At 33.1% G+C, this 17020-nt stretch overlaps 1 protein-coding gene across 10 annotated transcripts in view; it reads left to right on the top strand.

The window, feature by feature from the left end:
- Positions 1-17020, top strand: part of LOC120779106 (serine/threonine-protein kinase mig-15) — an 82929-nt gene that overhangs the window by 51254 nt on the left and 14655 nt on the right. For 2 of the 10 annotated variants that reach the window (XM_040111287.1, XM_040111279.1), the window contains exons 3-10: positions 3539-3983; positions 4048-4290; positions 4362-4759; positions 4836-5039; positions 5582-5602; positions 7812-8140; positions 10426-10573; positions 13337-14416. In XM_040111287.1, coding sequence (XP_039967221.1) covers positions 3539-3983; positions 4048-4290; positions 4362-4759; positions 4836-5039; positions 5582-5602; positions 7812-8140; positions 10426-10573; positions 13337-14416 — 2868 coding nt within the window. Of the gene's footprint in view, positions 1-3538; positions 3984-4047; positions 4291-4361; positions 4760-4835; positions 5040-5581; positions 5603-7811; positions 8141-10407; positions 10574-13336; positions 14417-17020 lie in introns of all 10 variants that reach the window. The other 8 variants (XM_040111285.1, XM_040111278.1, XM_040111283.1 and 5 more) reach the window with 7 other exon arrangements.

Genomic DNA, 17020 nt, shown 5'->3' with positions numbered 1-17020 from the left:
TTTCGGTATTAAATTTTAGCACAGCTTTTATCACGTATAAACCTTTTTTATTTAGCAAGCTTTTTCAGCAGTGTTTTTGAAGTACTTAATTTTATTTCAAAGCAAAATCAAATGTTTAACATCAAATATGTACTTCTAACATTTTTATCCAAATCTTGAATAAATCGAACACACTTCTGGTATAAAACACATAGACTGGTATAAGCAAATTGAAGAACGCTTTTATCCAATTCTTGGATAAATCGAACACACAACTGGTATAAATCACACAGACTGGTATAATAAAAAAGAAAGGCATTTGTATCCAAATCTTGAATAAATCGAACACACAACTGGTATAAAACACATAGACTGGTATAAATCAGTAAAACTAAACTGGTGTAATCAAAGTGAAGAACGTTTTTATCCAATTCTTGGATAAATCGAACACACAACTGGTATAAATCACACAGACTGGTATAATAAAAAAGAAAGGCATTTGTATCCAAATCTTGAATAAATCGAACAAACAACTGGTGTAATCAAAGGGAAGAGTATTTTTATCGAAATCTTAGATAAATCGAACACACAACTGGTATAATCAAAGAGAAAAGCAATATGACAGCAAATTTGACTTCTTTCACTTTTTCTTGAGTTGTATAGAAAACTTTTTTTTACTTGTATTTTAATTAGCGTTGGAGAGTAGCTAAACGAACAAACTTTTCTTATTTTCTATGAACAACTATAATTTATTTCAAATATTAAGTTTTAAAGATTCAAAAAAAAAGGACTCACTAATTTTTGTGACTAATTTATCACAATGGTAAATCTGGTATAAAATGTTTAAAACTTAACTTGGTAGCACTGAAGATAGCGCGCAGAGTAGTATCGATTCGAAGAAAGCTACAGTGAAGATAAAGTTTGTGTAAATACTGAAGCCTTTAATAATATGTATGTCTCCAATTGAAGTATTTATTAAAAGTCCGAATTCTTCCACCGCATTCTCTAAGCTGTATTGAGATTAATGTTCACCAATAATTTTATTTTTGACCATTTATGGCTGCAGCAGTCCACTATGCGTCGCCGCCAGCCAGCACAACAGCATCAATTGCATATGAGCGCATAGCATAGTTCGAATACTTAACGCTTATGCACTTTTTTTGCCTTGTTTATGCTGGATATATATTTTTTTTTTTACTTTTTTTATACCCTGAACAGAGTATGCTAAGTTTGCCACGAAGTTTGTAACGCCAAGAAGGAGGCTTCGGAGACCCTATAAATTATATACATATGTATACAATTATGTAAATGATCAGGTTTTTGAGATATCGATCTGAAATTTTTCACACATCCTATTATCCCCAAGAAGCTGTTAATTTTTGGTCGGAACTGCCGAACAATCTGAATCAAGTACTTGTATGGGAACCTTTTTAATTTGACAAGCCATCTTCATGAAATTTGGCATGGCTAATTATCCGAAGCAACGGTACAATCATCGAAGAAATTGTTCGGATCAGACCACTATAACATATAGTTACCATACAAACTGACTGAAGGGTGAATGGTATTATAGCTTCGCTCCAACCGAAGTTAACATTTTTTCTTGTTTCTATTTCATTTTTATATTTTTTTTTTAGATTTATAAATAACATTCTCTATTGTTTATTTTTCACGTTTGCTTTTTGCTCTTTCTCAACTTTGCTTTGTTTGTTTAATCATTCAGTCATTTATTGTATATTCGAAGCTTGTGGACTCTTTTACTTTGGTCCGCCTGACGGAACTAGAAGACGCAGCGGCGGCGTCGAGTTGTTGGTAGCTCGTCAATGCGCATTTGCACTGACTGACTTAAGCTGGTACTAACTATAATGCTTATGCACTTCTATGCGCTCACAAGTGTGTATTTATTGTAGTTATACTATAAATGTGCATTTTACAAGCATATGTGTATGTATGTATGCGTGTGTGTTCGTCATGTTTTCTTTTGAGTTGAGGAAAAAAAAAGCTGACAGTGTGTCGACACCCAGCGTACTTGCACTCCTTGTAAAAGTTCAAGATAGTACAAAGCAACAGTCACACTTTCATACCCACACACGCATTCGCCTGACGTGTGAGCTCTATGTACTATTTGTATGTATGTATACACTATGCAACTATGTGCATATAGATGCTGGCACGCAAACACGCGCTTGCCGATTTAGTGTGAATAGTCTTGGAGCGGAGACAATGAGACGAGATTCAATGACTCTGGCTGCCAGTTGATGAAAACATTCGACAACAACAACTGCAACAACAGCCATAATAATGTCGTTAAATAAGAGGAGATTGCTCTTAAGTGAATGGTCGACTGATAAAAACATCACACCAAAACACACACACATGATTGCATACACATCCATTAACCAACTCGGCCACTAATCGATAATTGACCTTCTAATTCAAACTAAATTTGATTGATAGAAAGAAATATGCATGTGTGTATGTATGTGTGTATATGAATATTTTGTTGTCTGTTTGACCGAGCTTCGCCCACTCCTACTTCCTGCGTTCGTCTGGAGTTGACAAGATGGGTCAAACATATTGTTAGCTGGGTCAAACATATTGTTAGTGTTGTTTTTGTAGTCTCAGCATTCATCAAAAGTGTGTGATGAATTGTTATTAACAATGTAAACTAACGGTCTATGCCAGAAACATGCCAGATTTGAATTAAAGGTAGGGGAATGTTAGATTATTCTGAAGATTGCATGTGTCTGAATCGAGTCTAATTTCGAACAATATAACTTGTTATAAGTGTCCAAATGTTATATAGGAATATTGGTGCGGGTCTCACAAATCAACCCATTCTTTATAGCTAATAGATGATATTAAGACATCCACTACATCAGCGGAGATCAATAAGATATAGGTTGTATGTCTTATAATGGCGTCAGTGATTTTTTAAGAAGATTTTCTTACTATTGTTGTTGTTGTAACGACAGAATTCTGCCGGATTGACAGTCCTTAACCGGATAAAAAATCGGGTCCGTTCCGGTTACGTAGACCCGACTGTCGTGGGAACCTCTTACTGTTCCTACGCGCTGATTTTGCTTCAAAACTAACCAGTGCTTTGATTTTTAACCTTAAAATTATGCAAAAGATTTTTCAGTGGATTTTTGAACTTTTGGAACATATGATAAGGTTTCAAGAATTAGTTGAGCTCACTTGGCGATTGTTTGTTTGTTGTTGCTGTTAAAGGAGCAAAATTTTGCCGAATTGACAATAATTGACAGTAATTGACCGAATAAAAAATCCGGGTCCGTTCCGGTTACGTAGACCTGACTCGTTTGTTGATAACCTCAAAAAGTAAGGTTATACGAGTTCAAAATAATTGTAATACGAACTAGATGAAGTTAAAATGACCTTCATTTAGTTACTTTTACGCAGAAATTAAAAAAAAAAAAATAAGAATACATAACCACAAAATTTTAAGACGACTAGTATATTCTAAGTATAAACTAGCATTCTTGCATATATTATAGTATCTATCATTAATATAATAAAATGTTTACTTTTATCTTTTTAGGGTCGCCATACGAAAACTGGTCAATTGGCTGCCATAAAGGTGATGGATGTCACCGAAGATGAAGAGGAAGAAATTAAATTAGAAATCAATGTGCTTAAAAAATACTCAAATCATCGCAATATTGCAACTTATTATGGCGCTTTTATAAAGAAATCTCCACCGGGCAAAGACGATCAATTATGGCTGGTGATGGAGTATTGTGGTGCCGGCTCCGTAACCGATCTTGTCAAAACGACAAAGGGACAGAGCCTCAAGGAGGAATGGATTGCGTATATTTGTCGTGAAATATTGCGTGGTCTCAGCTATTTGCACACAAATAAAGTTATACATCGTGATATCAAGGGACAAAATGTGTTGCTAACAGACAATGCCGAGGTTAAGCTAGTCGACTTTGGTGTATCAGCACAATTGGATCGCACGATAGGACGACGAAACACATTCATAGGTAAGGAATTATATTTATATTATAGATTATATTTTTTCTAATAAATTTATTTGTAATTATGCAGGCACACCATACTGGATGGCACCTGAAGTTATTGCCTGTGAAGAAAATCCGGAGGCCACATACGACAATCGTTCTGATTTGTGGTCGTTAGGTATAACCGCATTGGAAATGGCTGAATGCCAGCCACCATTGTGTGACTTACATCCGATGCGTGCACTATTCTTAATTCCACGCAACTCACCGCCACGCCTAAAATCGAAAAAGTGGTCGAAGAAATTTCACGGATTCATTGACACCGTTCTTGGTAAGCTAAGGCGCGTTACAGCAGCTAACTGTTATTTAATTTTCCACACTTTTTTTGTGTTTATTTTACAGTGAAAGACTACCATCAGCGGCCTTACACAGAGCAATTACTAAAGAATCCATTCATTAAGGATCAGCCCACAGATCGTCAGGTGCGAATACACTTGAAGGATCATATCGATCGTTGCAAGAAACGAAAGCAGGAGAAAGATCGCGATGACTTTCACTATTCCGGTTCGGACAATGATGATGATGAACCGCAAATTGCTGGTGAGCCCAGCTCCATCATACAGGCACCAGGCGGTGACACCCTACGACGCAATTTCCAACAGATACAGGAGGGACGTAACGCTGCCGAGCAACAGCAACAGCAGAAAATGGCTGCGGCCGCTGCAGCTGCACAAGCCCAGGCACAGGCTCAGGCACAAGCTCAGCTGCCGCAAGCTAATCGTAACCAGAAACCACAATCGGTATGTTTATTACATATAATATACATATATGAAATATATGCAAACTTATTGTTTTATTGCTTACAACTATTTACAGCGTGAGCAACGGCAACAAATCGAAGAGCCCGGTCCACCATCGCGCCCGGCTTTGCCGCAACGCGTTATTGTGGTGCCCGATCCACCGCTTGCAAATCCACCACATGCCAATCGACCATTACCACCAACTCCGAAAAGCTCAGAACTCAGTGCTCAAACGCCACAACAACAACAGCGTAATTCGCAAAACAATTTCAAACCATCGGTATGTACAATTGATCATGCATGTCATCTTCATATACAAACATTCATATAAAAATGTTCAGCCAGTAAAATAGTTGTTGCTGTTTGTTTAGTAACCCGAAAAGCTTTTATACCCCAAAAAAAAAAAATATTTTATTATACATAACTACAAAATATAATAGTCCTGTAAATAGTGTTTAACACAAAAATTTTTTTATATAAACATTTGGTTTTTACATTTGCATTTTTATTTTCATGTTTTCCGTTGTCCCCCGTTGTCGTAAATGTTTGTTTTTTGCTTTGGCTACGGAACCGAATAAACATAAAAATAAAAACCAAAACCAAAATGAAAATGAAAACAATTACATTATTTTGGTATCAAATGCTATGTATGTTGCCCGTCCTCTACTCTACATTCAATCAACGATGTCCAAACTGTTGTTGTCTCTGCATCATTGGAAACTCATATATATATATACTCTTATAATAAACACTTGACATGAAAACTATGAACACAACGTACACGCCTTTCATTTACGTCATTCATCATGAAACACCAAACAGTTGCCACCAAGGAGACCTGAGGTATGTTTCCCCATTTTCGTTTTACTTCATTCATACACAAAAATACACACAAAATTTAACATAGCGATTCACGAATTAGTATATATGTTTCATGTATTTTGAGATTTTTTTTGTTTTTTTATTGTCTAATATTCATCATTTAATATTGAACGCATTTATATGTTCATCCCATATGTATTATATAGTATATGTATAACCAAAGGAGGTGCCACAAGCCTTTTAGTTTCATAAAAGTTTAACCTTTTAACCCTTAAAATGCTACAAAAGTGCACGTAAGGCCCTAACTATTTTTTGGTTAAAAATCGCTTGGTACTAGTAGATAATTAGAGTGGTTACCTCCCGCTAAATGAGCGCATTCATACACAGCTGTTGGAATGAATGTCAATTTTTTTGTAACAGTTGCCTAAGCATTGCGTAAATAATCTGTGATGCTGATTTCAAATGCAAGCTTAGCTTTTAATATATTATTTAGTGAGCTTTTAACAAAACTTTTATTTTTGTAATTTGCTTAAAAATTGTTTTGGAGCTTCTTATTTACAAATTTGTTGTGCTAACATTATAAAATAACGGTTTTTATATTTGACTATTTTTATATAAATGATCGATCCAGTATTCTCAGTAGGTTTACTCACGCTATGAAGGCGTGTTTTTACCTTCACTAGCTTGAAGTTGCTAAAATACGCGTTGTTCAGTGGCTTGACTGCTGCCAGTTAAGAAATAATGTAGTATATAGCAAACCTTAACGGTTGTCTAATATTTTTTTTATTTTAATTCAAGATCTAATCTTACTTTCACGCATATACTAGTTTTGGTCCTTTGCGATACCTGATGGAATTTAGTTCCTAGGTCCTAGAGAAGTAGTCATCCTTTAGGATGCGCTTGACGCGAATTTTAACAAACTCTGCGGCCTCACTATCGATACCTCCTCCAGTGTATCATACCTTGGGAACACCTGATGCTAACAGCATAGTCTTGCTAATGCAGGACATGTGCACAAGAGATGCTCCATTGTTTCCCTGATGCCCTGATCTAAACTTATCCGGCAGTCTTCTTGTTCTGTGTTCAGAGATTGACCAGTTAATATTACCTTCATGTTCCTACAGTCTCTTCTATCTAGTGCTAATAGGAATTTTGGATACTTCTGACCGACCGTTTTGCACATGACTTTTGCAGTCTTGCACCCTTTTGCAGTTTTGCATCCACGTAGGTCGTTCCTTTGTGCTTTGATTTTCTTTACCATGCTTCTGTCGAGATCGTCATATAGACAATGCATTAGTTTTCCAATTCTTATCACATGTTTAAATAACTTTTTTATTTGGCAAGATATCCTCAAGAAATTTTACACAAATTATTGTCCAAGGAAATGCTACAATTTCAAAACAAATTGTTTAAATCTGACCGCTAGAGCATATAGCTGCCATATAAACTGATCGATCAAAATCAAGCACTTGTATGGAAAATTCTTTTATTAGGCTAGATATCCTACCGAAGTTTGGCATAGGTTATTGCTGAAGACAAAGCTTCAATCTCCGAACATAATTTTTAGAGGGAAACACTGAACATAAGCATATACATACATATCTGCCATAGAAACTGACTCATCAAAGCAAATTTTATTTTTCAAGGGTGTTAAATCAATGACAAAAAATATTTTTTTTATATGAACTGAAGTCGGTATGAGTTTATAGTCAAGAACCTACTAATTGCCGCTTTAATGCTTTTCAAGCTTATTACTGCTTTTTCCAAACAAAAAAAAAACAAAATTTTGCATGCGCAACATTATTCATAACGATAAGGTTACAAAAACTAATCATAATAATAGCTTTGTTCAACATAACCTTAATTTGGTTTTTTTTTATTATTTGCTTCTAACTGCATCCCCCGATTACCAGAATTTAGTAAAGTAAAGTAAAGTATTTTTTGATAACCACTCTAATTCTACTTTTACTATTTTTCACAATTTTTTCACCAAACCGAAATGTCTCAATTGAATTGGTTAATTGTTTTATCATCGTTCAAAAACAAAACAAAACAAAAAAAATCACCACCTGTACACGTCAACAATCGTAATCGTACCGAAAATCTTCCAATATGTATATTATCACATCACCAAACCACCACCACCACCACAACCTCTTGAAAACCAAAATAACTGCACCATCATATACCCAAATCCACCATAAAAAAAAACAAATAAACAAAAAACTAGGATTTGGACATGATAGCAGCACAACTTAATGAATTGGGCGTCTCTCAACAGCCGCAACCGCAAACCGCTTTCGGACAGTCACAATTACAACAGCAGGCCCAACCGGAGGCGCCACCACGTAATAATCGCCAATCGGTGCCACCGTCATCATCAGCACAGATGAAATCGGCACCAGCCGTACCGCCGTTATCCAATAATCATCATCACGTGCAGCCAATAAATCCACTAGATCCGCTGGATAGCAGCGATACGGATAGCGAGCCGGATGAACCCAACGAACGTGGACGCAACGATGGCACGCTGTTGGCCAGTGATCCACCGAAGCCACTGTAAGTAGAAAAAAATGTGAATTTAGATGTGCAAAAGTTAAGTTTTAGCGAGGTGGCAACTTTCGGAAAGAAAATATTGCCTTGGCAACGTGTTAAAGTAGCTTAAGTTGAATTAAGTGTTAAGGCTCATATTTTTTCGTGTTTTGTAAAATGTATTCGGGACTCAGAAGTTATACTATATTTGCATGAACAATAACTGAGTGTCGAATTTTGCGGTTTACAATAAATTAAAATTTCACTTAATTGGACTTAAGCAAAATAAACATACTGCCTTCTTTGCAATTTGCTATAAACGCGAATGATTTGACGTAAAGTAACGTTTGAAATTTGAAAACACAAACGGACTAAAATAAATTATTAAAAAAAAAATTCCGAAAATATAATAAAAAATTAATTTGTTTAAAAAATTACAGAAAATACAAATTAAGTAAAATTACACTAAAAAAATAAATAATAAATTAAAAGATTAATTAATTAAAAAACTAATTAAGTAATTAAAAAATTAATTAAGTAAAAATAATAGAATAAAAAATATTTAATTTGAAAAAAAATTAAATCAAAATTTTTAATTAAGTAAAAATTTTAATTACGTAAAACAATATAAAATTATTAAAACAAAATAAAATTATAAAAAATATTTAATTTTAAAAAAATAAATTAAATTAAATTCAAAATTTTTCTAACTCATTCATTCCAGTTGATTGAGCGTAAAATAAAGTTCGAAATTAAAATAAATTATTTAAAAAAAATAAATAATAAATTAAAAGATTAATTAATTAAAAAACTAATTAAGTAATTAAAAAATTAATTAAGTAAAAATAATAGAATAAAAAATATTTAATTTGAAAAAAAATTAAATCAAAATTTTTAATTAAGTAAAAATTTTAATTACGTAAAACAATATAAAATTATTAAAACAAAATAAAATTATAAAAAATATTTAATTTGAAAAAAATAAATTAAATTAAAATCAAAATTTTTCTAACTCATTCATTCCAGTTGATTGAGCGTAAAATAAAGTTCGAAATTAAAATAAATTATTTTAAAAAAATAAATAATAAATTAAAAGATTAATTAATTAAAAAACTAATTAAGTAATTAAAAAATTAATTAAGTAAAAATAATAGAATAAAAAATATTTAATTTGAAAAAAAATTAAATCAAAATTTTTAATTAAGTAAAAATTTTAATTACGTAAAACAATATAAAATTATTAAAACAAAATAAAATTATAAAAAATATTTAATTTGAAAAAAATAAATTAAATTAAAATCAAAATTTTTCTAACTCATTCATTCCAGTTGATTGAGCGTAAAATAAAGTTCGAAATTAAAATAAATTATTTTAAAAAAATAAATAATAAATGAAAAGATTAATTAATTAAAAAACTAATTAAGTAATTAAAAAATTAATTAAGTAAAAATAATAGAATAAAAAATATTTAATTTGAAAAAAAATTAAATCAAAATTTTTAATTAAGTAAAAATTTTAATTACGTAAAACAATATAAAATTATTAAAACAAAATAAAATTATAAAAAATATTTAATTTGAAAAAAATAAATTAAATTAAAATCAAAATTTTTCTAACTCATTCATTCCAGTTGATTGAGCGTAAAATAAAGTTCGAAATTAAAATAAATTATTTTAAAAATTACCGAAAGTTAAAATAATTAAAAATTAAATTTATCAAAAAAATTATTGTACATTTACCAAAATGGTGATGATGGAGATTAATGATTTTAATATATTTTTGATTTTAATTAAATTAAAAATAATAATTAATTTATTAAAAAAATAATCGCTAAATATTAATTAATTAATTAAAAAATTAATTAAGTAAAACAAACTAAAATTATGAAAAGTTATTTAATTTGAAAAAAAAATTAAATTAAATTAAAATCACCGTTAGTAAAATTAATTCCAGTTATAAATTATTGTACATTAATCAAAATCACCATCATCATACATTTTTAATATATTTTTGAATTTTTTTTCTTTCGAAATATTTGATTTCCAAACCACATAGTAAGCATTCATTTGATATCTCATCTACACAATTGTGTTGCAAACTAATAAGAATTTTGTTATATTTTCTTCTACTTCTTCATCACACTTTATATATTTCTATATTCTGTTTCAATTAAATTTAATTTAATTTTTATAAATTTGATCGCCATCATTTTTTCATTTAATGTCGCGTATTTCTTTCATCGCCGATTCGCTCCCTTCGCTTTTTGGTTTTTGTGTATTTTTTTTATGGTACAGTCCTGAATTTTCATATAGGCCTGGACATGGACCCGTTGCCGAGGACCCAACGACAACACCCATCAGTCATGGCAGCAGCAGCGGTGGCGGACCACCAAATCGCCCATTGCCACCCACACCCGATGACGACGATCAAGCTGGCGATCGTACACTGATCATGAAGAGGGTAAGTCAGTCAACAATTTTGCATTACTTTAACATATTCAATACCGTTATGCTTAGTATACGAATAAGTTATGAAACTAGCATTTAAAAAATAGTATAATTAGTTACCTTTTGAGAGTTGTGGTGAAAAATTGGTGATTTTTTCGATTGAAACTTTGTTGTCGAAAATCGTTAGTGCGAAATTTGCTTCTAGCAGCACTAGCTTAGCGAGACCAGACTAAGCTTAAGCAAATTCCAAGCTGAACATTTAAATTAAAACTCTTTATTATTATTGTAATTATTACTGTAAATTATATACGTATTTACTCTATGGTAAAGCGCTTTAGGGTTGTTGGTGTGTAAACTGTGTTAGCAAATTTTTTATATTTATATACTTTAATAATCAATAATAATAATAATAACAACAACAAACGTTTGACCAAGACCTAATCTGTACAATTTATGATTGTTTAATTTTACCAAATTATTATTATAATATTAATTTTTTGCATTTCACAACGAAAACAACAATAGCAACAAATTTTATTTAGCAATAAACAAGTGGTTGTGGTTCTTACTGTAAAATTGTAAGATAAACCCGAAATTTTGTATGCAAGCAACTGACCCGATGCGTGCGCGTGCGCAAATAAAAAAATATCGTAGACGTTTCACACACCTACTACATATTTGATATATAAACTATAAACTGCGTAAATATATATAAAGACATATACATATAAAGGGTGATCCATTTCGAGGTTCTCTACTTTTTTAAAGAAAAGACAAAGAAACTTCAAATTTAAAGGGGAATGTTTATTATCATTCGAAAAATTTTTTTTTGATATTTATTTTTTGAAGATCAGCCCTTTCATGTATTGACCGCGGCTACGTCTCAGATAGTCCATCCGTTTAGTTCAATTTTCGATGACTCGTTCGAGCATTTCGAAGTCTAAATCGAAGCAGGCTTGTACGCATAGGCTTTTCGACTTTACATATCCTCGCAGGAAAAAGTCTAACAGTGTGATATAATACGATCTTGGCGTGGCCAACTGACCAGCCCGAAACGTGAAATTATCTGCTCCAAGAAGTGTTCTCTCAATAATTCCACTAATTGATACGATGTGTAGCAAGTGGCGCCGTCTTTTTTAAACCAAATGTCGCCAAGATCACGAGCTTCAATTTCAGGCATCAAATAGTCGGTTATCATGGCGCGATAACGGTCGCCATTGACGGTTACGTTCTCACCGTCATCATTTTTGAAGAAATATGGACCAATGATTCCACCGGCTCAGAAACCACACCAAACCGTTGTTTTTCTGGAAGAAATAGTAGCTTTTGAATCTCCTCAGGTTGCTCTTCTTGTCAAATGCGACAATTTTACTTGTTTACATACCCATGGAACCAGAAATGGGTTTCATCGCTGAACAAAATTTGGAAAGCGACGGATCTTCTTAGAACTTTTTAAGAGCCGAATCAATTATTATCCATATATATCCAATATGGAATGCTGGGTATTAAGATGGGTGATGGCGTTGCGAATAGTAAGCTCAGTAGGCCGATTATATTGACCATAAGTTGTTGTTAAAGTTAAACGATGTTTACAGCTCAGCCGAAAGTCTTTCCATGATGGAATGCCAAACAATACTTAACAAAAATAACATGGCAGCTTGATACGACTCTGCGTGATCTGTCAAATAAAGGTTATTAAAAAGAGTACGTCTACTTGGATCACCCGTTATATATACAAATTATTTCTGTTTAACAAATTCTTATATATTTTAGTTTGTAATTAGTTCTAATATTAATTTTAATACTTTTTTAAACGTATTTATCTACAACAACAACTACTTACTTTTAAAGTATAAGTTAATTTTCCAATGCAAGTAACCTATTGCTGCTGCTATGTACGCAATGGGCCAGCTGTGCAGTCTGCCTAATTTACATATTTACTCATTTTTTTTATAAAATACTACAAATTGTGCAAATATTTTTCGTGAATTTTACTTTGAAAGAAAAAAATAATGATTTTTTTTTCTCTTTTACTATTTTAACTTTGCATTACTGTACTTTACTACAACTTAACTGTTAATTTAACACATTTTTATTTACTTTAAACATATATAAATTTTTTTTTTTTTCAAAAATTGAGAGTTGTATAAAAATCCCGAAGGATATATTTCATATAAATAACTGCATTTTCAGTAAACTAATTACATTCGCATTTCAAGTACATAAAAATAAATATGTGTTGCAACCGCCGAGAACGCTGGCGTATAATTTATGTGTGCTACCATGCACTGTTATAATCCCAAATGCATACTTAATGCACGCATACATATATACTCTATAAAATATATATTTACAAATATGCTCGCAAAAACGAATGCACACACTTTTGTAAATAAGTCGGTATGTAATCTACATACATATATATACATATATAGTATATACATACATACATCAAACACTATTTCATCAAACCATAGCAAAATGTCAAATCAAAAAAAAAAACAAAAACAACACTCATACTTCCTGCGCCGCGTCCCTGCAAAATTAGCCAAAATTCAAGATAAAAGCGAAAATTCATGAAAAAGTTTGCCACACTTAACAAATATCGCCAAAACTCCTGTTCACCAACTATCCAGTCCCACTCTACCGCCCTCTACCCAACCACTATCTCTATTACTATACATATATTTCATCAGTCTTGCTTAAGTCGTGTTTAAGAATGAGTTTTTATGTGCCAAAAAAACAAAGTCAAAAACCAAACTGAAATCTCACACAGAAACTCGAAAATCAAAATAAAATCCAAAAGTCTGCCTCCACCACATGTGCCAATCGACCGACCAAAGATGAAGCTGTACTCATGCGCGAATGGGACATTGAGAAGTTCTTTCCGAATCGTGAAGGCGGCGCCGCCACTGCCATATCCAATTCGAGCACACTGAAAGCCGAACAAAAGCTGCTGCATCGCAGTAGCGTTTCCGAAATGATGCGCCGCAATTCACATCACCAATCGCCGCCCACAACTAAATTGCAGCAGCAACAACAACAGCCACCACCTGTGCCACAAGGCTTCCAGCCGCTAAAAGGAACCAAAGAAAGCCAACAGCCCACGCCGCAACCACGTAGCGGTCAAAGCGGCAGCGCCGGCAGTAGCAGCAGTACCAGCGCAAGCGCACAAAAAACCAATCAGATGAGCAGTAGCGCCAACGCAGGCGCACAAAAGGCACAACCGCAACAGCTGGTGCACAAGCGACAGGAGTCCGATTCGAAATTGCCGAATTTTATGCGCAGCTTTAGGCGTGAGAATTCCGACTTCTTTCCGCAGATGAAACGCTATTCGGCCGTGCTGGGCAACAGCAGTAATCTGAGCTCACCGCAATTGGTGCAGGCACAACGCGCCAGCGTCGTGCTACCACGCGGCAGCATATACAACAACAACAACAATAATAATAATCAGAACGAAACTACGACGTCCAACGACAATAAGCCAAAGGATAAGAATAGCATTACTACTAGTGTGACGACTACTACTTCCACCACCGCAGCAGCAGCAACAACAACAACAGCCAATAGTGCTTCCAATGCTGCCAAGCAGCAACAAGCGCCAACAGCGCAACCACAGCAAACGACACCAAAGTCAAACAGCACTACAAGTGCCAATAAGCCCAACAACAACAATAGCGCCAATGGTGGTAATAGCGCGTCGGTGAACGCGGCGCAGCCGCAAGCCGACAAATCGGGTTGGCTAAATAATTTGACGCCGCGACCCAGACGCGAAAAGACTGAATCGGTAATTGTTTTGCAAAACTCCGCAGCTAGACAGCAGTCATTCCTGGCGCAACTAATACAACAGCAGCAGGTAAACACATACTCTCTCTCTCTCACACACACACACAAAACACTCACACTTACATAGAAAGTTAAAAAGTAGCAATTTGTGACACTGTGACCAAATTGTTCAATACTAGTTGCATCGAAAAAGTCGAATGTATCATCCTTTATGTGTCTATTGTCCACTAACGGCAGTTCTCGCAAATAACCAACACGCGTGCGCAAAGGCTGCGTAACCGACGTGCCGTTTGGTACCTTTGCATATTGTTTCTTCCCATTTAACCATGCAACAGCAGTGCCAAAACATTTGTCCAAGCTTTTACATTGTGCTCCGCATTTTCCCGCTAGTTTTCTTTCACTCTGTCTCTCTATTCGTGTATGTGAACTCTTAACCTTCGCAGCTCTGCTAATGAAATCTACAATTTGTCAGTTTGCTTTTTTTTCATTTATATGCGCTCATATGTATTTTGTATATTTTATTAAGTTCTTTAAAGTTATTTTGGTTTTTGGTAGTTCAAATATATATTTGTCTATTTGTTTGGTTTGGTTTAACATACATATATATATATATATATATTATTTGTATGCTTTTGTTAATGCTTGTATTGAAGGGTTTTTAACGGACTGCTAACAACTGCTTATAAATGTTTTACTGACAATTTGACAGTATTTTGTGTCTAACTCTGGTTAATTTGTAGGTTTTGGTAAGTGAAACCGTAAAAAAATGCTTGGTGGCGGCTGAAAGAAGGCCAGTAAAGGTTTATAAAGCTTTGACTTAGTTTGAAACGCATATTTTTTTGTAAGGAGGTATAAATTAACGGTGAAAATATTTTTCGTATAGCTTAAAAATATGAAAAAAATATTTAAAAATTTAGCATACTTTTATGCGCAATTTTAAATAACAATTTATTCGTAGTTGTTATACAAAAATAGTTTTTTGTTTAAAGTTTTTAAAAAATTTAGTTTTTTGGGTTTTAAATTTAATTTTGTTTTTATTTTTTTTTAAATTTTTTTTTTTTGTTGCCAAAAACCTATATTTTTAATAATTTTAATCAAGAAACTATTTTTATAGCTGCAACGAATAAATTGTTATTTAAAACTGCGCATAAAAGTGCGCTAAATATTTTAAGACTCGTTTTCTTAGCTAAAAGTTGAATGTAACTTGCAGTTCAGCGTGTTTGTATTAGTCGAACACAAAACCATTTTCGAACCCTTTGTGAATTTCAAAAAATGACTTGCAAGTACAAAATTATAAAGTTCCCCCTCAAATTTCTACTCTGGATCCACACCTGGGCCCAAATGATCTTTCAAAGTGGCTTTCAGTGATCCTTCCGATGCCAGTAAGATCTCTGACTATTAAGCATCGATTTCCAAGCACCAAACCCTATATTTTATTGATGTTGATGGCCGCCCATCAAAAATACTTCCTCCCGACAAACAGTTATCACCGAAAGCCTTTTTTAACATTCTAAACGTTTCGGCGCCAGAAATATTATTCCCCACACAAAAATTATAGTAAATTCAATGTTGAATAATTTCACTCATCGTAAATATCGCCGAATGTACTTTATGAACTTCAGAATGATAAGCGTATACTAAACACTAATGATTATTTTGATGTGACATTCATACCAACCTAGAAACAAAATTTTTCGACAAATTGGTTTTCGTGCTAAATTTAAATTAAGTCTTACTATTTTTTGCCTACTTTTTTTTAGATATATTTGGCCGGAAATGTCCGAAGGAAAAAAAGTTTGATAATAATTTCGACTTTTTTAACCATTTTGAAGTTTGAAATTTTTCACACAAATATACTTTTTGAAGTCGCCTTTCTGTCAAAAATCAAAATTTTGACTAGTATTTTGATAATTATCTGTACTCATCCATAGGAATAATAGTTTTTATGGTTTTTGGATCAGAGATAGTTTTGTGGAAAAAGTTTGTCTCACCGCCAAACACCTTTTTTCGGATATACACTACTCAACAAATCTGAAGGAAAAATTAATTACATCACTATAACATTACTCGCAAATGTATTAAGAGGTCTGTGGGGTGTTTTTGGTGTTCAGATTACAAATATGAGTTCATCACGTACAGGTATTTTTGTCATTTTAGTAAATGGTGGTGGTTTGACACCTACACCCCTTGACCACAACTCAAAAAACCTTATGTGTTAGAAAATTTTATTAAAATTAGCAAAAAAAAGAAGTCAACTTTTAGTCGAAAACTGTAAACTGGTATTATTAAAGTACATTAGATTCGGGAAATAAATATTATTTTTATTTAAATGTTAAATAAAATGCCTCTACAAAAGAAATATACAAAAAACGCGTGTTTTCTGACAAACAAGTGGATAATGAACCCCCTTAAATTCAAATCTTAACGTTTTTGAATACGCCGAAAAGTATACTATTAATTTTTTTACAGTTCAATTTCGTATAGGTACTTAGTAGATAGACTGTGTACGATTTGGTTTTCATAATGAAGAAAAATTGCGTTACAATTTAAGCTCAATTCCTATCGTTTTTCCCTTGACTATACATTTCACCCGGGGTATGGAACCATTTATTCATGCAGTGCAACATTTTAAACTATTTCTTGGTGGCAGAAGCTCGTTGAAATTAAACTACTA

Source organism: Bactrocera tryoni, chromosome 5 (genome assembly GCF_016617805.1).
Source record: "Bactrocera tryoni isolate S06 chromosome 5, CSIRO_BtryS06_freeze2, whole genome shotgun sequence".
Lineage (NCBI taxonomy): Eukaryota > Metazoa > Arthropoda > Insecta > Diptera > Tephritidae > Bactrocera > Bactrocera tryoni.
This window is presented reverse-complemented; position numbering and strand designations above follow the sequence as displayed.